Source organism: Camelus bactrianus, chromosome 21 (genome assembly GCF_048773025.1).
Source record: "Camelus bactrianus isolate YW-2024 breed Bactrian camel chromosome 21, ASM4877302v1, whole genome shotgun sequence".
NCBI lineage: Eukaryota > Metazoa > Chordata > Mammalia > Artiodactyla > Camelidae > Camelus > Camelus bactrianus.
This window is the reverse complement of record NC_133559.1, coordinates 28,314,822-28,340,306: the sequence shown is the minus strand read 5'-3', so window position 1 is coordinate 28,340,306 and position 25,485 is coordinate 28,314,822. Positions and strand designations below refer to the sequence as shown.

The following is a 25,485-nucleotide window of genomic DNA, read 5'->3' as shown; positions in this document are numbered from 1 at the left end:
TCCTAAGGAAATAACCCAGAGATGTGGTAAAAGATTTATGTATAGAGATCTTCAACAAAGTGTTGTTAGAACTGCAAAAAATCAGAAGTAGCTGTACACGCTCTATAATACGACTTTGGTTTAATATATCATGATATGTCGCAGTGCAGGCGGGCAGTGAAATATACAGATTGTCAAAATGTATTTTCCCGTATTTTTTTTTAACAGTTTGAGAAAATACTCGCAATATAATGCTAAGTGAAAAAAATATGTAGGTACGATGATGAATTTTGCAATTCAATCCAATTGTGGACACACACACTTACTTGTAGAGAAGAGAACCCTGGACAGAAATACTGAGATGGTAACAGTGATTATCTGGATTGTGTGGTTGTGATTTCTTCCTTCCTTCCTTCCTTCCTTCCTTCCTTCCTTCCTTCCTTCCTTCCTTCCTTCCTTCCTACCTTCCTTCCTTTCTTCTTTCCTTTCTTCCTTCTTTCCTTTCTTTCTTTCCTTCTTTCTTTCTTTTTTTTTCCCCCTGAGTTTCCCAAGCTTATGTTATGTCTGTAATCAGGGAAAAAAAAAAGCTTTTTTAATGAGAAAGTTTCCTTTCTCATGATGGTAGCAAATGTCTATCAGAGTCTGATTTCAGAAGTGACCCCATAGTAATCCTCCCCCGTCACTGCCTGTGCACACGCTGTTGCTTTCCAAGTCCTTCCCTGCTCTTCGCTGCCCCAAGTCCCACCGCGGCTCTGCCGTGGCTGAGCCCAGGTAGGTTCCAGCCCCTCTCAGTAGACCAGCTGGGGGTGGGGTCTACTTGCTGGGCAGCTCTGTGTCACCCAAGAGGGTATTTACCAGGTAAGGACCATGTGTCATGCTCTCTTCAGCATTATGAGCTCAACAGGAGCTGCAGGAAATGGCGAGATCTTGCCCAAACACGCAGGAGCACATTTATTAATTCAGTCCAGAGGTATTTATTAAGTGTCTTCTATGTGCCAGGTGAAGTTTCCACTCATTCCATGAACACTGTTACAGGTTGTTACTTGAAGGAGCTGACTTGATGGGGATAAAAAGACAAGTTTGGGACTAAGGCTTGGGGTTCCAATGGAAGCTAGCTCCACCCTGCTAAGTAGTTGCTTGGCACGGGTTTGGTGTCAGGATCTCACCAAGGGCCTCCTTCTCTCTCTCTCTCTGTTTCTTCAGATGGAAGTAATCGTTGGGGACTTTGGGATCGTGGTGGTGCCCCGGGACGCAGCTGACACAGACAGAATCATGAACCACTCCTCAATACTCCGCAAATACAAAGTGAGTCCTCCATCTCCCTGCTGGTGTAGTGATGCGATGCGGCCCTTCCCTGAGAGGCCGGACACCGGGGGCCAGGGGAGTGAGGGCACAAGGGGGTTCAGTGTGAGGCGCTGGCAACCTGCCCTCTCTGCTCTGTCCCCAGAACAACATCATGGTGGTGAAGGATGACATCAACCATCCCATGTCTGTTGTCAGCTCAACCAAGAGCAGGTACGTTTGACAAACGGCCAGAGAGACCTCGGTCAAGCTGGCCTACAAGTTTCCGTACAACTCAGTCCAAGCTGACCTTAGATTGGCCAACACCTGCTGCCCTAGTATTCAGCCTTCTTTTTGGACTTCATTTATTTGTCCCCAGTCATTTACTTTTACAAGGGGCACAGGCCATTGGCTAATTTTAGCTGGTTTGAGGAGGGAAGAGGATGTTTTTAGTTTGGACTCAAATTAGAGTCCAAGCTAGAGTCCAAACTAGACTAGACTAGCTTCCATGAGTATTGTATTAGTAAGGGTTTAGGTCAAGTTGTCATAACAAAAAGACCCCCGGCAGTCAGAGTTTTAAATAAAAGAAATGTTTATTCCCTGTTTACTGAAGTCAAAAGAGATTGAGTCCCCAGCCTTTTCAAAGTGCAGCCTCCCTCTCTGGGTCCACAGCTGCTACGGTGGCTGTTCCTCTTAGCCAGTGGGAAAGGGCAAGGATCTGTGTCCTTCAGAAGGTGACCCAAAGTTGCACGTGTCACTTCCCCTTCATCCCACCGTCTCAGTCTCAGTCCATGGCCTGTGAGGCTGGGAGCAGACTTTATAGCTTGGCAGCCAACTGTCCATCTAAAACTTGGAAGGTTCTACTAAACAGAAGAAAGAGAGAATCATTGCTTGGGACCAGTTAACGGTCTCCATCACAGCCCCCAAGTGCAAATGTCCAGTGGAATGGTAAGCTACATGGGGTACAGAGGTCTGGAAGTGCAGTGAAACTAAGAGGCAAGACCACGTAAGTTTAAATGAAAGTTGGGGATGTAGCTGAGTCAGAGGGAGAGTCAATGCAAAGAGAAGACGAATATGGGGAGGATTTGAAATGTATTAACATTTAAAAGAAGGCTAAGGAGCACTCAGAAAGCACCGGCAGAGGTGGCCCTAGAACCAAGGCAGGAGAGGGGACAAAAATGCAGAGCATTGTCATCTGTGTCGCACGTTTCAGAGAAATCAAATGAGCCCAGGATTTTAAAAAGTCCACAGGACTGCTTCCCAGGAAGGTGATTACATAGACACTTGAAATGGCAGCATTAACTGTGAGGCGAGAGGGAAACCCAGTGACAATGGCCGGTGAGGGGTGGGGGGAAGGCCGTGGCTCCAGACATGGCCGCACAATACAACTACCATGAAAATGTACACAGCATCACAAATCCCTGTGCCCTGTTCGGCCCCACCGCATCAGAATTTCCGGGGTTTGGGCCGAAGGATCTGGTTCCTGGGTGATTCTCATGAAGTTGGGGTTGGCATTAGGAAACCACGGATACAGAACCATTTTTTCAAGAAGCCTCCCTGTCAGCTGGGCAGGGAGGCACTTAGGGACCTAGTTTGCTGAGAGATCAGGACGCTGTACACATTGAAAAGGCAGTGAGCCAGCCTCTGGGGAGATCTCACAATGCAAGGTGTGCACAGACGCCTTTTAGAATCTTGCTGTTTGGAGGAGTATATGAGTTCATACAAACAGCTCCCTGGGGCCTGACATCCCAAGACCATCATGTGCATGAGAATGGGAAGCACAGAGAAATGTACGGCAAGACACGATAGGTCCCCTAGAAGAAAACATAGGCAAAACATCCTCTGACATACATCTCAGCAATGCTCTCCTAGGGCAGTCTACCCAGGCAATAGAGATAAAAGCAAAAATAAACAAACGGAACCTAATTAAACTTACAAGCTTTTGCACAACAAAGGAAACCATAAACAAAACAAACAGACAGCCTACAGAATGGGAGAAAATATTTGCAAAAGAGGAGACCTGACAAAAGCTTAATTTCCAGAATATATAAAACAGCTAATACACCTTAATAAGAAAAACAAACAACCCAATCCAAAAATGGGCAGAAGACCTAAACAAGCAGTTCTCCAGTGAATACATGCAAATGGCCAATAGGCACATGAAAAAATGCTCAGCATCGCTCATTATCAGAGACATGCAAATTAAAACTACAATGAGTTATCACCTCACACCAGTCAGAATGGCCATCATTCAAAAGTCCACAAATGACAAATGCTGGAGAGGCTGTGGAGAAAAGGGAACCCTCCTACACTGCTGGTGGGAATGCAGTTTGGTGCAGCCACTGTGGAAAACAGTATGGAGATTGCTCAAAAGACTAAAAATAGACTTACCCTATGATCCTGCAATCCTACTTCTGGGCATATATCCAGAGGGAACTTTAATTTGAAAAGATACATGCACCCCAATGTTCATAGCAGCACTATATACAATATCCGAGACATGGAAATAACCTAAATGTCCATCGACAGATGACTGGATAAAGATGTGGTATATTTATACAATAGAATACTAGTCAGCCATAAAAAAGAATAAAATAATGCCATTTACAGCAACATGGATAGACCTAGACATTGTCATTCTAAGCGAAGAAAGCCAGAAAGAGAAAGAAAAATACCATATGATACCACTTATATGTGAAATCTAAAAAAAGGCAAATGAACTTATTTACAAAACAGAAACAGACAGACACAGACATAGAAAACAAATTTATGATTACCAGGAAGGGGAGGGGTGGCAGGGGATAAATTGGAAGTTTGAGATTTGCAGGTACTGACTACTATATATAAAATAGATAAACACCAAGTTTCTACTGTAGAGCACAGGGAGCTATATTCAGTACCTTGCAGTGATCTATAATGAAACAGAACATGAAAATAAGTATCAATTGAATGAATAAGCACAGGAGTAAATACATGTGTTGCACAGGGGAAAAAAAAAAAAAAAAATGGGAAGCAGCCAGACGAAGACTGGAGCAAAACTGTGCAGAAACCAAAGTGCATGACCAGAGCCCTTCAGTCGCTGGTAGTGCCAGCCTTCCCCGGACCAAGGCTTGTGAGAAAAAGAGAAGGCATCAGGGTTTCCAAAGGAAGGAAAGGAAGTGGTCAATGATGAAACTCATTTTTGTGAGACCACGGTGCAGAGAAACACAAAGAAGTAAAAAAAAAAAGAACAGCTAATACTTATATTTAAATCTAAGTATTATATAAATACAAGTCTACTGCCTGCTTGGGCTTTTCTGAGTGCTCTGTGTAATGACTCATGTCATCATTTTAATAACTGAGGTTGGCCCAAATATTGCCCCCATTTTACAGAGGAGAAAACGGAAAAATAGACGGGCTGACACGACTTGTCCAAGGCTCCTCAGTTAGGGAGAAGTGGCAAAGCCAGGATGAAATGGAGCTACTAGGCTGGGGGAGGATCCTGGGGGCAAAAGGGCTTTTCCGGGCGGAGATGCCATGTACGCAGCCTAAGCGCAGACTGGTAACTGGGCGTTGGGCGGACCCTTCGCCCTTCGATGCTCCTGCCCTGCTCCGGGAAGGGGTGGCGTCTGATCACCGTCTCTTCTCGCCCAGGCTGGCCCTGCAGCACGGGGACGGCCACGTCGTGGATTACCTGTCCCAGCCGGTCATCGACTACATTCTCAAGAGCCAGCTGTACATCAACGCCTCGGGCTAGCAGCCACGGGGCGCTCCGCGCCGCTCCACTCTCGCCTGGTCCTCCGCCAACACACGGGCCCCTCCAGCCTCCGTCGTCGGCCCCCGTCTCCCTCCTGCCTCCATCTCCTCCTCTTGACTGTTCTCCCCACTTGCTGACTCAAGCCCCCACAGTGTGGGGCGCCTGCAGAGAACCACGGCATACCCTACTCCGCAGTCATCCTCGGACAGACTTCCCTCCGGGCTCCGCGTGGGGTGGGGGAGGGGCGGGCGGGGAGTGCGGTCCGCGGAGGTGGTGCTGGCGTCCGTCTCCCAGCATGCTCCCGGGAGGCGGCTCTGGCCCGCGCCCTCCCGGCGTGCCCTTTGCCACAAAGGGCTAACTTTCTTTCTTTCTTTTCTTTTCTTTTCTTTTCTTTTCTTTCTTTTTGCTTTTTGTTGTCATTGTTCACTCCTCATAGAACTTGGATCAAATCCGTGTCCGTGGTTCTTTATGTCTGCAGTCTTGATGCATTCCCGTGGTGTTCCTTGCCTTCTGCTAGGAGACCGCAGCCAGCCTCAGCTCCCGGAAAGTGTGGGAGGGGTAGGCCCAGTGGGCGAGGCTGAGCCACCTCCGCTCTCCCGATGCCCCCCAACCATCCACCCCACCCCCAACACCCGCACAGCAGTTTGGGGTCAAGATTGAGGCTTCCATGTTCTGAAACATGGGCTGCAAGTCTGGGGACAGTAGGAATTCCCAGGAGAGTTTGAGTCCATTTCCTTAGTTTCAGAAGGCCATTTTTCCTGATGCTCTGGGCGTGATCACGCAGAGCCAGCCCATTCCCGTTTCTTGGTGGCATCTGTAGAGTTACTTACTTGGGCTGTGACTGATGGCAGAGTGTGGGTTCCCTGCCAGCCCAGGCATTTCCAAGGGACCTTCAGATCACCATGGAAGCCCTTGGAGGCCACACTTAGCCACATTCCTGCCTCTGAGAAGAATCACATAGGCAACACAAAATCCCAATGATGCAGTCCTCTCTGAGATAAAACACGCTAGGAATTCACTCAGTCCTAGAGATCTTTGCTAATTGGGATGATTTATGGCCTGTTTGGCTGGGAAATGTCTCTGTCATAATGCAAGTCCAGGATGACCTAAGAGAAAGCAGTTTGTTTCCCTGATGCAAACCGGTGGTTCTCACCCACTCTAGCTCTGGAAACGCAGGCGCTGCCTGAGGTCAGTTCCTTCTCGAGAAGCCATGCCTCAGCCTTGTTTCTGAGCCCAGCAGCCACAGTCATTGCCTGAGGAATTCCGCCCGGCAGGGACGTGGGTTCACAGAACAGAGATCTCGGGGGAGTTTCAAGAGCCACTAAACTCTTTCACAGCTTTTCTTCCCACTTTTCTACCTTCCTCTGCTGCCTTGCAAATAGTTTTGACAGACTCTGTCCTAGTCATTCAGACCTCATTCGTGTCCTGCTTGGAAAACCAAAAGGAAATTACTCTCTTGTGCCCTGTGTCTCTCATCCAGTCTCTGGCTCTTGGGTTTCGGGGTTTTTGAGGAATGGTCCCTGAACAGTAAGCTAATTTATCAAAATCTAGTCCCAGCTATGGCCCAGGAGGGGTCAGGTGGGATCTGACACCAGGGACGATGCTCTTCGCCACACATTTCACCTCTGTAGCATCCTTCAGTGGCCTCCAAGAAAAGACACTAAACTCAACGGAAGAGTAGCATTGGGGTGGGGGGTGGGGGTTATTCCTCTTGGATTGTGAAAATCATCTCGAAAGGACAAAAGTAAGATCCTATTCTTGGGTCTCAGTGTTTGGCTAAGGATCATGGAATTAAAAACTGAAAAAAAACTTTTAGAGATTAATTGATCCCACATTTCTTTTAAAGATGAGGAAGCCGAGAGCCACTGAATTAAATGACTGGTCCAAAGTCACACAGCAGATATAAAGGCTGGCAAAAGGATAATGTTTCCCTCACCTTCAGGTCATCACACCCTTTGTTCCCCATGACACTGACCAGGTGACACATGATTTTCAGCCTTTACCTGGCATCTTTCTCTTAAATTATGTCTGTCCCAGATGCTCCCTGCATATGGAATTGTGCTTGCCAGTCCTGGGGGAGGATGTGGTGGTGAGGAAGGCTGTCGCTAGGTTTCCCTGAGACATCAACAGCTAGAGATCTCAACAACTTGGAGAAATCCCAGAAGGTGACCCTCTGAATCCAAGAAAGGACTGCTTTGTGGAAAGCAAAGACCCAGAAGGTACTCAAGATGACACTAGTGCTGCAGAGAAAGACAGAAGAACGAGCCTTTGTCTAGGCAAGACAGTCATAAGCCAGGAAATGAAACAAATGGAAACAGGGAGCTGGCTCCCTGGGGAACACACGTTTTCAAGGCTATGGAGTTTGTGGGTAGCGTTTACTCTGAAGATCCGAGTGAGCAGATCTGAGAAAGACCAGATGTCTTTTGTCTCTTCAGTCCACTCGGACTCTGCTGGGCTCTGTGGTCAAGCCCTGTCTAGTCCACAGCCCCTGGGAGGAACGGGCTGGCTCTGGCATTCAGTGTGGGGGCGAAAGGCGGGTTGGAAGGGAGAGTGGGCTGGGCTAAGGTAAAGAGCAGGCGCAGAGAAGTAGATTTCAAGGAATGAAATGGGGCAGATCTTATCCTGATGAATTACAAGCATTGTGTTAAAATACCTTCTCTTTAATACAAGGAAAAGCGAATCCCCTTTTGGGTAGAATTGTCCATTCCCTGCCCTGCTCCATTCTTCGTTTGCTAGGGGACAGTCAGAGTCCCTCTCTCAGTCCAGGGCGGGACACGGTGGCAGTGACCCAGCCAAGGCCAACAGCAGAAAGATGACTCAGAGTTTGAAGTAGTGCCCCAGGATGGCCTGACTTCCACTCTGTGGTCCTGCCCCTTCCTACAAAGGTCAGCCTGAGGGCTCAGAGGTTATGAGAAAGGCATGGGCTAGAATGATTACTTCAAGATGGGTCAGAGCCTCATTTCCTGCTACCAATAAAAAAACTCCCTCCCACTTTTATGAAAGTGGCTGATATGTGTAAGAACGGGCCAGAGGGAGACCCTTTGTGTCAATGACTCTCTCCTCAAGGAATGGCCCCGGGGAGTGGGAGGGGGTGGGGTTTGAGCTGCTAGCTGGAACCTCTTACGTCTCCCCCCTCCCTAAGCCCCTCCCCAACCCCAGGCAGCCTTCTTGCTTTCATTCTCCTTGAATGTACGTGGGAACAGGGGAGGAAAGTCTCTTACTGAAGTGCCTGAACCCCAGAACTAGAGCTTTCAGAGACGCTGTTCTTCCTGACCCAGCTTGGCCAACCTTTCCCCAACATTCTAGTCTCGTGCTCCAGCTTCTCAGAAAGAATAAAAGAACTCACTGTTCTAATTAAGTAAAAAGTGAGGCTCCGTAAACCAACTACAGCAAAAAGGTAGAGAAATACAGGGAGAAATGACTTGTATTTTACTAGCCCAAATCCACACTCCCAAACTGAGAAACGCACGCATATCCACACGCACACACTTCAGCAGACCAAGAGAGAGAAGCATGTTATTATATTTTATTCATCAAAAATAAATCAGTAGACTATGAAAAGCTCGGGGTCTCTCCCAAAGCTAAGGCAGGATGGCGGGCAGGTGAGAGGGGAAGGATGGAAACAGGGGTCGATTTTGTAACTCATCCAGTCCAGGCACCCTGGGGATGACATCGCGGGAAAGAGGACGGATGCGCGCTGTCCATTTCACCTGATCCACTCCTCGTCTTCGCGTGGCTTCTGTGCTGTGTCGGTTTGGAATGTCCGATTTGCCTGTACCGGTCAGTTAGGCAGGAGTTACCCTCTTTCCTTCCTCCTTCAGTCTAAGTCCGGGGCCCAGACCTCAGCTGGATCCAAGCAGGCTCAAGGATTGGCATGGGGAGGCGGAAGCTCTTTTCAATCACTTTTTGGTCATTGAATCTGCCATTTTAAGATTTGCTTTATGGAAGTCAACACAGTAATAAAAACTACATTCGAGTTGCAACACCACCTCACAGTGAAATATTTTGAGTAAAATTTTGTTGCTAGGATAGTCACAGGCAAAAGTTTTATCGGCAAAATGTTTCAATCATGTTAATAAACAAGATGAAGCTACTAGAGTCTTGTGTCCTGGTCTAGAGTCTTGTCTGTGAGTTGCAGCATTAATCCCTTTTTCTTCACAGTCTGACTTGGCAGGCACCAACAGCTGTAAGAATGTTTTTAGAGCAGTTTGTCTGCCTGGTTTAGCTGACGTCATATGTGTAATATGGAAGCAGCTACACCCAAACCCAAGGGTCCTGAGCAGGGAAGAATATTTAACAGATTTGTCAATTGTACCTAAGTTTCTCAGTTTTTTTAAAAAAATAAATTTTAGGTTGTACCTAATCTGTGTGGTCCAGCATTAGCTAGCTTTGGATCCTTAATGAAATGAGTTCTTTGCGAATTAAAAATATATTTGTGAAAAATAGAAACCTGAATAACTTACTTTTTGACATAAAAGAATCTCAAGGAAGACAGAAATTGTTAAACTCACAGCTGGTTTTGTTTGGCAAGGCAAACAAGCAAAAAATGAAAAAGGTGGGGGAGGGTGTAGCTGAGTGGTAGAGCGCATGCTTAGGACACACAAGGTCTTGGGTTCAATCCTCAGTCCCTCCGTTTAAAATTAAAAAATAAAAACCTAATTACCTCCCCCTGCAAAACAAAACAAAATTTTAAAAAATGAGTAACTTCATTGTTCAATCGTGCTGTGAGCATCAGTTCCATTTCATTTTCAGTTGGGACATACGTTACGTATGGGTTTAAGTCTAAATAGTGATCGCCATCAGCCAGTATCAGTCATGATTCAGAAGGTAAAATGACGAGTTTCCCATTCAGCCAGCTCATTTAAGGCTCAGCTCCTTGTTTGTTAGATTGGTTGTGTTTTTTTGTTTTTTTTTTTAAGTCATTTTGATTCTTAGTATCTTTTTCCTCAAGACAGAGATTAGTCAACTTTGTGTGTATCCATGTGGGTTTGGTGGCGTATCACGCTGGTGCTCAACATGGCTTATAAATCGGTGGCTTGTATTTATGTTTGCTGTTTTGGTCACAAAGCTAAACACTTTTTTCCCCTCTGTCTTGAGACTACGTAATGATTAGATCTTGTTTAAAACTGGGTATAAACATTGGTTTATTTTGCTTACTTACGCTAATTTATAAAATATATACTCTAAACATGAGTTGACATACATGTACATACGCATTTTTTCCCTTATGACCCATGAGTAAGCTTCAGATCTTGGAACTTCCTGGAAAGTTCCGTGTAGCCCATAGTGTAAAGAAAGCAGAGCGAAAAAAAATCTACTCTTTGCTTTCAGGTGGGAAACTTGAACCACAGCAAGAACCTGTAACATTGCCATGCCCATGCAAAGCATTTTTTAAAAGACTGGATAAACATATTCCTGGTCCTTGAGACTTGTTCCAAACATCGGACATTACTGAGCATCTTCTTAGCCTTTTGTCCAGCCTCCCAGGAGTCCTGAAAAGAAACCACATCCTGGGGTAAGATCAGAAATACACCTGCTATGAAGTTACGGGCGGTTTTACTTCTACCTGCCTCTCCAAAGAGAAATCCCCATGAGTCAAAGTAGAAGAAATGTGTGGCAGCCTACCCGTGGCACAATTAGTCAGAAAACTCTCAGAGAAGCACAGGAGAGTTTTCACTGCAAATCATAAACACTGATGAGAGACGAGAAGGGCAGTGCCCTTTACCCGGCAGCGTCGGGTCAAGGCTGGTAATAGAGTCTAACTCCCGGGTAGGTTCTTTCTTTTTTTTTTTTTTTTTTAATGTCTATTTTATTTTTCACTTTTTACTGTTTTTGTGGGGGGTGGTAATTAGTTTGACTTATTTATTTATTGTTTTAATGGAGGTACTAGGGATTGAACCCAGGACCTCGTGTGTGCTAGGCACGCGCTCGGCCACTGAGCGATACGCTGCCCTCCTGGGTAGGTGATTTCTAAGCCGCAGGTCCCTACTCTCTTAGGGACAATCTGCCACGTCCTCAGAAATGAGGGAAGCATTTCTGTATCAAGGGAGTCGCATGGGTCACTTCCCCTTTTCCCATCTCTACTCAGGGTCATCTCCCATTTGTCAGGGAAGACATTCTTAGGACTTTCTTATCAATCTATCCCACTGAGGAATCCTTTCATCGTTGTGTGTTTCTCGGTTATTAACCGATGGGATTCGCCACCAAGTTCCCTGGAAGATGTACTGCCTCATCCTACACTTGGCGGGGACAGACAGCCAGGCACTAGTGATGCCCTCTGCCCTCTCATAGTACAGAACCATCACTGAGAAGTGGCCTCCTCCCAAGCACTATGTTTCCCAGACCCTCTGCAAGGTAGATGGGGTCATCTCTGACCAGATGCGGGTCTGGACCACGAGGTGTGAGAGAACGTGAGGTGCGGCCCCCCCAGGCCTGGCCCACGCCAGCCTTCCATGCGCCTCCTTCTTCTGTGGCTCTTTTCCTTCCACTGGGATGGAGATGATTGCTAGGGCCACCATAGAGGTCGCTGTTGTAAACGACAAGGTCCCTGGATGACTGTGGAGGGCCAGCCTGCCAACCTTCTCCCCATCCAATCTCTTATGAGAGCAAGGAAAAAAAAAGTCTGCCATGAATGAGTTACACACATTTTTAGGTCTGTGTGATACAGCAGCTAATCTAATCGAATCTGTAGGATACAGGAATGAGTGTTCTAAGGCAGGATTAAAAATTCACTTTCAGTGAAGGTAAAGCAAAGTGATCAAAGGTGTCAGAAATTGGGAGGTCCATGTAGACAGGAGCAGAATCCTTTCCCCAGCCGCTTGGGTAGATGGCCAATTCAGGATCTCAATTAAATTTTAGTTTCTTAAAAAGCATGACACTGTACCTCAGACCATTGAGTCTACCTTCATTTTATAGCTGATGAAGGAAAAAGACAAAAATGTTCATTATAACCCCCACCCTGCTCTAGTTGCTCCAGAAATAAATCCTTCTTTTTGCTTAGGAGACCACATCCATTAAATCTCATGAAGTGCCCGCATGGTTGAAAAGGACAAAACAAGATGCTCAGGAAAAGGTGTTGAAGATGCTAATTCGAGAGCTCAGTGCTCTTTCTGAAGCGTTTTTTATTTCCACTGCTTTGGTAACTCCACCTTAAGCTTCGAGTTTAACAAATTAGAAACTGGCCACCATCTAAGAGCTGTTCTTTATTTAAAAACACGTCCATGAAAAGCCAAGGAAATACAGAGGTGAGGCAGTACCGAAATCTTCTGAGCCGAGGTTGGATGTGCCTCTGGTTTTTCCAGAAATCCCCACTGGTGTTATGACTCAACAATCTGTTGCAATCAGTTGTGGAAAGGGGCAGAGTGACAGCTGGAATGCAAAGAAGTGTGTACAACCCAGAGCCACCTCAGCTATTTGCCAAAACATCCAAGTGTCCCCATGGAAATGTCTTGCAACATATGTTCTATTGAGGAAAAGAGGTTGCAAACCAAGGGGTGATTGCAATAAACAACACTTGTGATGAACAGGATTTGTGAGTTAAAATTCTTTTTTATGGTTTGTCTTCCTCACTTAGACAACCCTATGAGGGCAGAGACGATGTCACCCCACTGTACCCCAGCCCCGGGCACACAATAGGAACTCAATAAACATATGTTGTAAGGATGGACGGATGGAAGGATAAAAGGATGGATTCTACCCAGCTCAGGTATGAGTAGGAACATTGTCTGCTAGAGGAAGAGAGAGAAAAAACACATAAAGGCATATAATTTCTAGGGTTTGAAACGTGGGTTGGAATTAGGACTGATCTTCTGGATAATTGCATCTCTTTCAATATCCAAGCTACATTTGCCATCACTTTGAAACCCAAAAGTAAATACTTTCTCAATGTTTACTTTGCTGGCAGGAAATGCTTTAACAAAAATGTAGTCTCTAAGTTGCTCGGCAGCATCAGGGAAGGGCTGTCACTCTCAGGCCCAGAGAACCCAAAGGTGGCAAGGTACCACCACTCCAAGCGAGCCAGCCTTCCAGCTCCTCGCTCCGTCACTGCTAGCTTCTTCCAGCTTGACAGTGGAGTACGTACGTGTTTATGCACCGGCCGGTAAGTGGGAGGCACTCTTATCAAAAAGAACACATCGGACACTATGAGGCAATAGCATTTTACTGGCCACAGTAGGACTGGAATTCACTCTCTGTTCTGACAATAGGAAGAATCTGATGCGTGGGCAAAGCCAAAAAAAGTTTCCTTTGGTCACATTACTCAAAGAATGAGCTGCCGATAACCCAGCAGCTCTTGTCCGTATGCCGGGACTCAGCTGATGACTGTTCTGAGGCAGACATCCGCCCCTGCAGTTTGTCCTTCCATCCAGTCTACCTTCTGGTGTCCAGGCCCTTGATGAGTCTCGTAGCCAATGATATTTGCCCCATTGCCCCGCATCAGGAAGCAAATAGCATCACACTGGTACAATAAGACATCTATCTGGCCAAGGTCTCCAGGATAGGACCAGGTTCAGTTGGCCTGAGCACGCGCATTCAGCGTGTTCAGATGTCCCCATCCCGCCCCACCCGTGTGAGCCGAGGTCTATGTCCCGAGAACCTCGGTCGAGGACTCTCCAAGGCAGCCTCAGTGCTGCTCGAGAGCCTGGGTGTTGTAGCAGCCTGGGGGCAGGTTGTCCTTAATGTTCTCCAGGTTTCTCACATCAGCCAGGATCCCATCTATGCTGGTCTCCAGCGAGCGGAGGTGGCCCCTCTGCCGACGTGCCCTCTCCTCCAGCTCGGACATCAAGGGCCGCAGCTGGCTGTCGATCTGCGTCTTGGCTCGGAAAAGCTTCTGCTCCAACGAGATCAGCCTTTCTTCATCCACACTGCCAGGCTGGTCTGTTTTAGGGACCACGAAAGGAGTTAACAGAAAAAAGCTGTGGTTACATCTCCTTGAACACATGCGGGCCCTTTATACCCTTAACTAATTTCTGTTTCTACCTGCCCAGGTGCAAATAGTATGCCATACATTTAAAAGGCTTATTTATTTTTTAAATTTTATTATTTTTTTTAATTGAACTACAGTCAATTACAATGTGTCAGTCTCTGGTGTGCAGCACAATGTCCCAGTCATGCATATACATACATATATTTGTTTTCATGTTTTTTTCATTAAAGGTTATTACATAAAAAGCTTATTTTAAATAAGAAATAATCTAGAAAAAATTCTGAGTGCACCAGCCTAGTTACTGGGTTTTAAACAGTCCAGTTTAAGCCTCTGGGCTCTGGAGTTATGCCATATGAAGCTCGGAGTTTTCTTGTCATATTAGGGTCAACAGCTCCTGCTCTGACAAGATGAAGACTGAAGGCCACAGGGGACTGAATACTGCCCAAGGTGTCTGCCCATGGCAGCTCATCCCTAAGATCAGAACCAACTCCAAATTACACTTTCCGAACCACCCTTAGGGAACAGCTTGCTGTCTTCTGTTAGAAGACTTTAGAAACTGGCTGGGCTCCAGGGTTCGGGGAAGCCAAGGTGTGCTTTGCTATTTGGGGGATGAATTCCAGCTGTCAGGAAATGGTGCAAGACTTCATTCTGGCCTGAAACAGTGGGAAACCGGCTAGATATGAGTTTATTTCCAATACGAAATGTGGTCACGTGTGTTCAGGTATGTTTTTATCCATAAATGATCTGAAACGAGCGTCAGCATGAAGTGCACCTGGCCAGACCCACTTGGGTGGAATACGTTTGAGTGGAGCTTAGTGACTTCAAACTCAAGGTCAGGTGCAGTGATGGCATTTGATTGGGGAAGTTTATTACACCTAGAGAGAGGAAACAGTTACTGTTCTAGAACTCAAGAGAGCAAAAAACAGCTCTGTAATAAAAATGTTGATCCAATGGATCAGCCTGGTTGCAGGGGAGAATTCCAGATTTTAAGGTCCTACGACATTCAGGGAAAGTTAAGCAGGCTTGGGGACAAAATGTCCTTGGGGAGGCAGCCTGAGCTTCTCAAAAACAGCAGGTACATTGGAGTGAGAGACCTCGGTTTGAATCCTGCCTCCACCAACTACTATGTGATCTGTGGGACAGTATTAAACTCCCTGAAGCTTCAGTTTACTCCTCTGTGAAATAAAATAATGAGAACAGTAAAACCCACCTCATGAGACCTTTAAAAGACTTAAATGATCTTACACCACGGAAAACCTGGCATAGTGACCGACAGCAGTACATGCTCGAGCGTGTCCCCACTGTCTCGTTTGCTCTTTAAAGGCCCTGTTAGTTTCATTACCGTTTCCAGAACACTAAGCAAAGCTGCTAAATTCTCAACTGGGGAAGTTGCTTTTCGTGTGTGTGTGTGTGTGTGTGTGTGTGTATGTGTGTGTATGTGTGTTTAAACCTTAGAGGGTATTTTAGTCTTTGGGGCTCAGTGCATCACAATGCCGACCCACCAGGATAACGACTCAGGCAATATTGGTCTCTCAGGGCAATGGTGACACTCTACCGAAAAATCAGGTTTCAAAGTCATTCAATTGAACTGGAAAAGTAGAACCAAGCCTTTTCCTGAACGTCGCTGGACTCTCTGACCGAGTCCCTGGTTCCCCATCCGCCACAGTCCAAGCTTGATAAAACCGGCCGACGGCGGGTCTGACACCGGTTCTGTCTAAACACAGAATTTTAATTCAAATCAGTTTTCCTTTTGGAGGGACTCTGGGAGGAAGCCTGAGCTGCTGTCACATAGTGCCAGCAAATCTATTTTATCCCTAAATGTTTGCACTGTCCTGTGGACCAAACACCTGGACATTTCTTCTGGGTCATCTACCAAGCTTCCATAACTGGTTGCATCAAGGTATAATGTGGTTTGGGGAGGGAAAACCAGCAGAATCAGCAAGTGATCCTGACCTCGCAGACTGGAAGAATCTTCCCCCCGACCCCTCCCACAGCCTCAGAGCAGGCGCCCTCACCTCTCCCCTCGGCCACCGCCACTGTCCCCTAAATGATCTCACCTGCCTTTTGCCTAACCTGCCTTCAACCTCTCCCTGACTCAGCCGTCCTAGTGGTCTTTCCTAAATATACAGCAATGATATTATTCCTCTGCTTAACACTCTCCACCAGATTCTCAGGATCAAGGTCAGAATCCTTAGCAGGGCTGCAAACTGGCCAGTCTTCTCTTTGGCTGTGAAGTTCGAATCCTGCCTCCACAACTTGCTGTGTGATCTTCGGGACATCATTAACCTCTCTGAGCCTCAATACACCTTCCCAAAATACACCCAAATTTTTGACCTAAAGACTTTTACCTCTAAGGGCAATAGGTGCTCAGTGACCCATCTTAGAGACGGTAAAACGGAGCCCAGAAAATGTAAAGTCCTGCCTGAAGTATCTGGGCCTGGAAACAAAGCCAATTTCCTGACACTCGTAAGGGAAGTTGAGACTCCCACTCAACAGGGCCAGGTCTAGTTAGGCTTCCGGGGAGAAGCCCTGGAACGTGGGGCTGGAAGGCTGCGGAGAGCCCGCATACCTATCAGGTGTAGGATGCCGTCCAATGTGTTGAGCGTGTCTTGGATGGTAACTCCAGCATTCTTGGCTCTGTTATCAACTCTCTGGGCTTCTGTAATTACCTGAGGAAAAGATACACACAAACCCACCCTGAACGGGTGTTCCCGTACCGGCAAGTTCAAAGGGGCCTCCCGCAGAGAGCAAGGGGAACCCACCATCTGCACCGCGTCCATGTCCATGTCGAACTCCTGCTCCTTCCTTGCTAGTTCTCCTTCTACATCCCTCATCTCACTCTTCAGAGTGGCCAGTCCCTTCTCCATGGCCAAGGCTCCATCTGCTGTCACATTGGCTTCCAAGTTCAGACCCCCGATCTCCTGGGAGAAGGAAAAGAGCCAGGGACGGAAGGAGAGAGAGGAATGAGACACAAAAACATCCCAAAGACAACGGCAGAAAAAATACAGCTGCAGCCAGGCTCTGATGGAGTCATTTAGATGAACAATGAGAGAGTCAGACTTGGGGACACGACACACCCTTCCCCAAGCTCTGCCTCAAGCAGGTTAACCTCGGGTACGGCCCTAGGGACTAGGAGTGTCCTCGGTCAGACACTGCTCCCCTCTGAGGTCAGTCTCACCACATGGAGACCGAAATAGGAGCCAGTCGGGAAACCCAGAGGGCGAGAAACTCACCTCATTCTCTGTCATGTTTCTTTGTTGTCACTGTCTTTTGAATGGCTTAACTCCCTAGGACAGTTAAGTCTGGGTTGCGGAGAATGAATGTGCTACAGCTTTGACTTTTGTTTTTATCTGGACAAATCTTACCAATATCTGTACCAATAAGCTAGGATTTAGCATCAAGTTGCAGGTGTCTCTGTGCCAGAAGCCATATAAAGAGAAGCACATGAAACTGGTGTCTACCCTCAAGGGACCTAAGATTTGAGGTTATTTCTGGAAGTTACTAAGTGGTTCAAGACTGAGCCCACACCATCTAGATACCAAGAGTTTCTGCTGAGTTTTCTAGAGTTGCTTAAGCTTTCTAGAAGCTGTGCTTAAATAAGATCTACAAAGCTCTTTTCCAGTTGGGAAGCATTTCTTCCACAGTAGCCTTTAACATATGGGTTGGAAATGTTCCTAGACTGTCCCTGCCCATGACACTGAATGTTCCTTGAAAAAAAGGGCTGAGTCTTTCCCATGTGCATATCCCCAGCCCCAAGCACAGCGCTGGCACAGAGCGGAGGGTAAGAGGTCAATGAGTAAGTGGATCTAAGACACAGGACATGGGGACAAGGGATCGAGAACTGCAGAATTTCAAAACCTTGAATCATAATGCTGCAATACACATGACCCAGCAATCCTACCCCTGGGCATGTATCCAGAGGGGACTTTAATTCAAAAAGACACATGCACCCAATGTTCACAGCAGCGCTATTTACAATAGCCAAGGCATGGAAACAGCCTAAATGTCCATCGATGGATGGCTGGATAAAGAAGTTGTGGTATATTTATACAATGAAATACTACTCGGCCATAAAAAAGAATAAAATAATTCCAGTTGCAGCAACATGGATGGACCTGGAGATTGTCATTCTAAGCGAAGAAAGCCAGAAAGAGAAAGAAAAATACCATATGAGATCACTTATATGTAGAATCTAAAAAAAAGACAAATGTACTTATTTACAAAACAGAATCAGACTCACAGACATAGAAAACAAACTATGGTTATGGGCGGGGAAAGAGGGTGGGAAGTGATAAATTGGGAGTTTGAGATTTGCAGATACTAACTGCCATATATAAAATAGATAAACAACAAGTTTCTACTGTAGAGCACAGGGAACTATATTCAATATCATAAGAATAAGATATCATATAGTCACCTACAATGAAAAAGAATATGAAGATGAATCTATGTGTGTACATGTATGACTGAACTACTGTGCTGTACACCAGAAATTGACACAACAATGTAAACTGACTACACTTCAATTAAAAAAAAAAACACTGGTATAGTTGGTATAGACTGAATTGTGTCTGGCCCAAAAGATATGTTGATGTTCTAAGCCCCAGCACCTCAGAACGTGACCTAATCTGGAAACAGGGCTGTTGCAGACGTAATTAGGTAAGGCACGTCATACTGGAGTAGAGGGGGCCCCAAATCCAGCGTGGCTAGTGTCCTTATGAGAAGCGCTGGAGACACCCAGGAGGAAGAGCTGCATGTGATGACAGAGGCAGTGAAGACTCTGCAAACCAAGGAATGCTAAGGATTGAGGGCCACCCCCGGAAGCTAAGAAGAGGCAAGGAAGTTGCCCAGAGTCTCGGAGGGAGCATGGCTCTGCTGACACCTTGATTTCAGGCTTCTAGCCACCAGAACTGTTCAGGGAATAAATTTCTGTTGTTTTAAGCCACCCAGTTTGCAGTGCTTTGTGATAGCAGCCCTAGGGAACTAATACAGCAGTCTATAAAAAACAGTCTTGGATGCTTCTTCCCGTGGTGTTGTCCAAAAAAGGAGCTGAACGTGGTGGTGGGGGCAGGGGAGGGGGTGGGCTTTAGCACTGAGTTAAGGACAGCCCTGTGAATCAACCCACAGAAGGGACAGCCAAGTAGGTCTGGGGCCACAGCAGGACTCTGAGCCCTCGGGGCACAGTGGGCACGATGCGCTCGCTCCTCCAGCGTGACCCTTGAGCGTGGAGCTGCTCCTGCCAGCCTGCGCCTCCATCTCTCTTTACCTGCTCTATCTTGCCGCTGATCTCCAGGGCCTCCCCGGCAGCCTTCTCTGCCCTCTGGGCATCGGCCGCAGCCCCGCCCAGGGCTGTTTCTGCTTGCTTGGTCTTGTCGCTGGCGTCTGCAACCTTCTGGCTAATATAGGAGAGTCTCTTCATGGCCTCTTCGGCTTCTGCTTTTCTGTCTTCAACCTGCAGGTCAAACTCTGAAACGAAGATAAGAAAACACTGCCATAAAGATGCAGATTAATTTACAAGCGGAGATGAAAGGGGCCGAGGTTTTGCAGAAAAATTACAGAAAGGGTGTTCATACTGCCTGGGGGTAAGAGTGTGGGAGGTTGTGGCCATCACTCCTTCTCATCGGGGAGAAAGCATCTTAAAGGAGACGACAGTCAACGGTCAGCCTGCCCAGGGCCCCCACTATTGCAAAAGTGAACCGCAAAGTGACTCAGAAGCAGGTGGACTCTTTGAAGCCCGAAGTTTCAAGCCGGAGCCTTAAACCCTAAGCTGCCGAAGGCCGCGCACGAGGACTGGGCAGGACAGGTGGAGAGGGACTTTCTGCGAAGCAAAGCCCAGGACTTCAGGTTTCTTTTTTGCTCTTTAGTGAAGAAGCTTGAAACTTCAACCAAATCTGTGCAAGGCACAAACCCAAATTTCCTGGAATCTAGATGCTAGAATAAAGCTCCCTGCACCATCACCACAAAGCAACCTCGCTGGTTCTGTATGGGAACCAGCCAGACTACACCAAAAAAAAAAAGAGAGAGAGAGAAGAAAGGAAATAAAAAAGAAATATCTATATAGTAATGGGGTGTTGGGTCTGTGAGGGACCTTAGAGACATTTAGTTCAAATTTCTCCCTTTAAAGAGGGAGATTAGGGTCTGGAAAGGCTATGTGACTTGCCTCTGGTCACACAGCCAGCTCAGCCTGGTCTTGTGGTTCAGCAGAGATCAGAACCCAAGGCTTCTGACACCTGGTTCAATTCTTTCTACTACATCAAATATTAATAAAATGATTTTCTTCAGGAAGAGATTTATTGTCTATTAATACCTCCATGTGTCTGTCACTTGGAGAGGTCTGTGAGGATTCAAAATGAACCAAAGTTCATACTTATATCTTTAAAATACTCAAATGACCTGAGCCATGAAATGCTCACCTCTGAGATTCTTTAAGATGTTTTCAACTTCATAAAAAGTGGCATTGCCCATGCTCAGCGCTTCCTGGGCTCTGCTTTTAGCAAGGTTGGCACGGGAAAGCAGCTGATCTGATTTCTGCAATTAGGCAGGCAGAACAAGATTAGAGCAAACGCAACACACACCTCGGAAGTGCCCTCCTGCCAGCACAGCCACTCTGTCATGTTGCGCTCCATGCCGACAGAGGGCCGCGATTCACTGAGGAGTCTGGGGATGCGGTGGCAAACCCCTCCACAACCTGGGACAGAACTTTGTAACCCAGTGACCCAAAGGGATCCCACACACAGAGCAGTCTAAAACTCTGGCTCACTATCAGGGACAAGCACACTTTTACAAATCCTAATTTTAAACTCTAGACACTTCCTGAAGCCAAGCTAGGGGACAGAGCTAGACCAAAACTGGACCCAGGAGGCCTGAGTCCTAGTCCTAGATTTGAGGGCTGACTCCGTGGGTGGAGCTGAGCCAGTTACATTAGGGTCTCTGTATCTCAGTTACTTCCTCTATAAGCAGCAGTGCCGCGACCTTAAGAGAGTTTTCGACGGTTCTCCTCACTGCATTTATTCACAGGGGAGGCATCCAACACATGTTCGTTGATTGAAAAATTAACACAGGGTACCTGTCTCCCGTTCTTCCCATTCTGTAAGAGCTTCTGGGTTTCTTCCTCCCAGCTTCCCAGGTTGCTTTGCACACGCTTGAACTCATCCATACGCTTGGTCACCAGGCTTGAGAGAGACTCTGCTTTTTGTCTGATCCTCTTCACTTCTACCTATGAGCCCCAAAAAGTGAATGAGCCTGACTTTCTGCTCACCAGTGGCCACATCAGCCTTCTTAGGACCTGACATCATTGTTCAAAAACAACAATCCAGGCCCCAAGTCTAACAGAAACAAAGCAACTGTCCTCACGAAAGCCGGGCAGCAGGGCCCCCAAGCGTCACACAAGGTTTGTGTCTGGTTTTTATCATTATTTTATGAATTAGCTTATACACACATGAAAACATATTACAAACATTTGAGGGAATCATCAGTGCTTTCTGCCATATGTAGAAAGCTGAATCTTAATCTAGTAAGTTTGCAATAGTTAAAGGAATTGATGACAGAAAAAATGCAAACCTTCTGAGAAAAACAGAAGCTTTCTGAGTGGCTGTGCACAGAGATGTGCTATAGGTTGGAACCAAATGTAAATATAAATTTTTATTTATAACAATTTCCAGAGGGGGGCAGGGTATAGCTTAAGTGGTAGAGTGCATGCTTAGCATGCCTGAGGCCCTGGGTTCAATCCCCAGTACCTCCATTAAAAATTTAAAAATTAGATAAATAAACCTAACTACTTCCAGCCCCCATATATATATAATTTTCCTCGGGCTTCAATGGTCCCCAGGACTAGGGAAGAGATAGAAAACCTTTATCCACTAATAGGTTCAGGATGTGAGCCAAGGACTTTTCAGGGACTGAGATTGGGTTTAAGAACAAGGAAATGGATAATGAGAAGGATAAATACTCTTCCTAATCTAAAGGAAGAGAAAAAACTGAATGCTTGGACAACACAGCGGAACCCCCAGAGGAGAAAGCATGGCGGTCCTTCCTCTGCACATCAGCGCAAAGGCCAGATGCCCTCACCTCAAAGGACTGGTCGTTGGCCCCTTGAAGCTGAGACGCGGCACTGAGGAGGTGGAGACTATGCTGGTAAGACCTGTCTGCTTCAAGGTCAGCTTGAGTGGCCTCGCTCAGCAACTGCTGGGCCAGAGACTTGGTTTTCTCCAGCCTGCAGGGGAATGAACAAAGAGGACGTTGAGCATTTGCTCTTTTCTGTTAAAAGCAAAAATTCATCTTGTTGTTTTAAAAGCATGTCGTTGGGATTATTGCAAGAACCAGTTGAGCACAGGTGTCAGAGATGTGTCCCTCTCCACCTTCACAACATGAACCTTAGAGTTTTATACAGGCTGGGTCGGAAAAATGCAACCCAAGTCCCCCAGCTCTTGACAGCACGACTGTGTTAGGGTTACATCCTCCAGGCCATCCGATGGGCGTCCTCACATCCCTCAGGCACCACCGAGGGTGACCCTATCTTCAAGGATGCAATCCCTCCATCAAAACACAGACTTTACTTAGATTAATCAACCTTCTCTTCCAGCCTTACAGGCATCTGCTTTTCTCCAAAGTAACACTCTCATTCTCTCATCTCTCTCTTTATGGGTATATTTTAAACGCAGCACCCCTGGTCGCAGTTTACCCTGTACCCTGCGAGGCGGTGGATTATTGGTCCGTGGGAGGACCTGTCGAAACGTACTTTCCCACAAGCCCTTGCACCACGGAGCCCTCCAGGCTGCCGCTGCCGCCTCCTTCGCTGAGAGCCTTGCGCACCAAGGACAGCGCCTGCTTGGAATAGTCCTCGGTTTCCCTTGCCAGTTGCTCCATGTTATTGGCTGACTCAACGTGGCTGAAAGGATTAAAAACAAAGAATTTGAGTTTTCATACCAGAGGGCTTCCTTTAGGACTTCTACTTAAATGAAGGGAGAGGAGTAAGGGAACTGGTTTGACTAGAAAAACCAAACGGAACTGACACCCGATTAGATGGAATTAGAGGAACTACCAAGACGCAGAAGATGCTCTGGAGAAGGAGCCTCGTGTCGTAGACATTTTTGGTGACCTTCTCCATTTATGGCATAATCAGGGGAAGCCTGGGGCGGGGGATGGAGATGCGTGGGAGAAGTCTCAGGGTGGTAAGATATTTGTAAGCTGTTTTCTGCAAGAAGAAACCCCTAGGTTTTATTTCATCCAGGATCCAACTCCCGACTCACTCTCTAAACTGGACCCACCCCTCAGGGGGAACAAAGCGTGTCAATAAAAGTCCCCCAGGTGCTTTGTCCTCCTAGTTCTAGAAAGTGATGGAATAAAGCCCGGGAGGCAGCTCCTGCTGCAAGAACAAAGCCACCTCCTTCTGCTGATTGAATTCCACTTGGGAGTAGCAGAGCCGGCCACCTTGCTGAGCCCACCGCCAGGAACAAACCTCTTCACATGGCAGGACTGGTAGCCAGGCAGGGATGAAGGAGCTGCCTGCTATCACGGGGGCCCTGCAGAGCCGGTTTTCAGGAAGCTCCCTCTGTGCAGGCTTGGCTCCCACAGGCTAGCAAACAACTCATTGCTACTTGCTCCCAGGCTTGGTGTGGGGGCCTGGGAGTCCCTCAAAGCTGCAAAGTGTTCTCTTCCAAGGGCTGATTCAGTTCACGGGGCCCAAGGAATTACATCTGACATGCACCAAAGCCATACTGTGAGTCACAGAGAAATCTGGAAAAGAAACAGCCCCACCCCCAGCACCTGCCGAACGACCTTGCCCCGTGGCCACCTACATACACTAAAAGCTGAGTGGCTAAGAAGTGGCTTCAAGGCGGGGCGGTGGGGGGTGTGTCTGCGAGGGAGCCCGGAGGTCATGAATATGGTGCTTTGGTCCCCAATACCTCGCACTGTTGTTCAAGGCTGGCCTTGCCCAGGTGGTCAGAAGCAGAGGTGCCCCAGTGCTGCTCACCTGTCTGCCAATCTCGTGGCCTCCTGAGCTAGACTTTTAAAGCCATTTGGCCCCACATAGTGGTCTGAGGGAGGAATGTTCTGTGGAAAAGGAAAATTGGTTAGGACTTTGCCATGAGCCTAAGAATGAGACAAGGAGCCTAAGCAGGTTCTGTATCTGTCCTGTCAGAGCCACACAGCATTCTGCACCCTGCACACCCAGAGTCCCTGGTCACCATGATCATGACATTAAAAAAGAAAAAAATGCATAGACAAGAATACAGTAGAAATTCAAGTTCAAAAGAAGTCCATATATAGGTATAGATGCATTTAAAAATATGTTCATATTTTCGTATGGATTTAAAGTCTAGTAGAATATACACCGGGCTTTAATAGTAGTTATTTCTTAGGAATGAGGTCATAGGGGATTTTTACTTCTTTTCTGAATTTTCTACAGAAGGAAAATCAATATACATTATTTTTTGAATCCTTCATTTTCTCAGCATAATATCTGATTATCTTCCACTATTCATGATCCACCTCCCATCCACCCACTTAATATCATTGTCACCACTGCCTTCTCTATTCAGAAAGAGAAGGGCGCTCCTGCAGACCTCTCCCCCTGCCGCACTACGAATCACATCATTAAGAAAATCAGCCTGGCAATTTTTTTCCCCTGCTTTCAGAGCCATTTATTCATTGGGGTCCTTCCTTCCTTCTCCCTTCCCTTCCTTCCTTTTTCATTTGTCCTTTTGTTCATTCATTCATTCCTTCTTTCAAGCAGCAAACATTCATCACAGCCACATATTGGGCAATGGGCTGGGAATGTAAATGTGGATGAAATGGAATCCTGCCCCTCTGGGAGCTAACAAGCTAGAAGATATGCAGAAAGAAGGAAGAAGAGGCAGGGCTCTGGGTAGCGAGAAATAAACCAGGAGAAGAATATAATGCAGTAAAATGGGAATGTGTAGGAAGCCAAAGAACACAGAGAATGGGTGTGACTCTGCAAGGAAGATGAGTTGGACTGTCCGCCGGAGGGAGCAGAAAAGCCGAGAGACAAGCGGAGCCAGCAGCACCTGCAGGTGGGTGTCCCCTCCCAGCCATGACCTCAGTCCCTAACCCAGCACCACCTACCGAGCTTTGCAGGGCAGCCTCGCTCTCCTCCAGGCTCAGGCGCATCTGAGTGAGGAGCCTGCGGGCATCCTGCCCGCGGTTCTGATGCTGGCTGCCCAGGGCCCGAACTCTCTCCACGGTCATCTTGAGGTCATCCAGGCGGTTCCGGTAGCTGTTCTCCTGGCTCCTGGCCTTGGTCAGCTGGAGGTTGAGGGATCTAATAGCACCTGAGCACCAACAAGGAAAGGGAGGATGAGCACTCTGGGGGGCAAGGAATCAAACAGTAACGGAGGGTCGAACAAGTGACTTTGACTGGCTTATGGCAAGATGGTGAAAACCCAGCCTATAGATGCATGCAGCTGCTCTTATCTTCACCACTCAGGGCCCAGGAGAATGTCACAGAAAGTCCTTCTCCTCTGCACGCACGAGGCAGAGGTGTCCGCTGGGCTGTTACCCGCCAACGATTCTATAACCTAGCGTAATGCTTTCTAGGACTGTGAAT

The 25,485-nt window shown here is 47.0% G+C and overlaps 2 protein-coding genes across 4 annotated transcripts in view; one reads left to right on the top strand and one right to left on the bottom strand.

Moving 5' to 3' along the window:
* The window catches only part of NMNAT2 (nicotinamide nucleotide adenylyltransferase 2), a 145,575-nt gene extending 136,362 nt beyond the window's left edge, over positions 1-9,213 (top strand). Inside the window, exons 8-10 of one of the 3 annotated variants that reach the window (XM_045516644.2) lie at positions 1,183-1,284; positions 1,427-1,494; positions 4,894-9,213. In XM_045516644.2, the coding sequence (XP_045372600.1) occupies positions 1,183-1,284; positions 1,427-1,494; positions 4,894-4,996 (273 nt within the window). In that variant the 3' untranslated portion in view covers positions 4,997-9,213. The remainder of the gene's footprint in view (positions 1-1,182; positions 1,285-1,426; positions 1,495-4,893) is intronic. The other 2 variants (XM_010954949.3, XM_010954948.3) reach the window with 2 other exon arrangements.
* A 3,923-nt stretch (positions 9,214-13,136) lies between these two features.
* Positions 13,137-25,485, bottom strand: part of LAMC2 (laminin subunit gamma 2) — a 54,261-nt gene continuing 41,912 nt past the window's right edge. Inside the window, exons 14-23 of the mRNA XM_045516643.2 lie at positions 25,005-25,210; positions 23,893-23,972; positions 22,657-22,806; positions 21,987-22,131; positions 20,986-21,135; positions 20,333-20,447; positions 19,186-19,385; positions 16,682-16,840; positions 16,489-16,588; positions 13,137-13,870 (exon numbers count right to left, since the gene is read on the bottom strand). Of these exons, the coding sequence (XP_045372599.2) occupies positions 13,617-13,870; positions 16,489-16,588; positions 16,682-16,840; positions 19,186-19,385; positions 20,333-20,447; positions 20,986-21,135; positions 21,987-22,131; positions 22,657-22,806; positions 23,893-23,972; positions 25,005-25,210 (1,559 nt within the window). The 3' untranslated portion in view covers positions 13,137-13,616. The remainder of the gene's footprint in view (positions 13,871-16,488; positions 16,589-16,681; positions 16,841-19,185; positions 19,386-20,332; positions 20,448-20,985; positions 21,136-21,986; positions 22,132-22,656; positions 22,807-23,892; positions 23,973-25,004; positions 25,211-25,485) is intronic.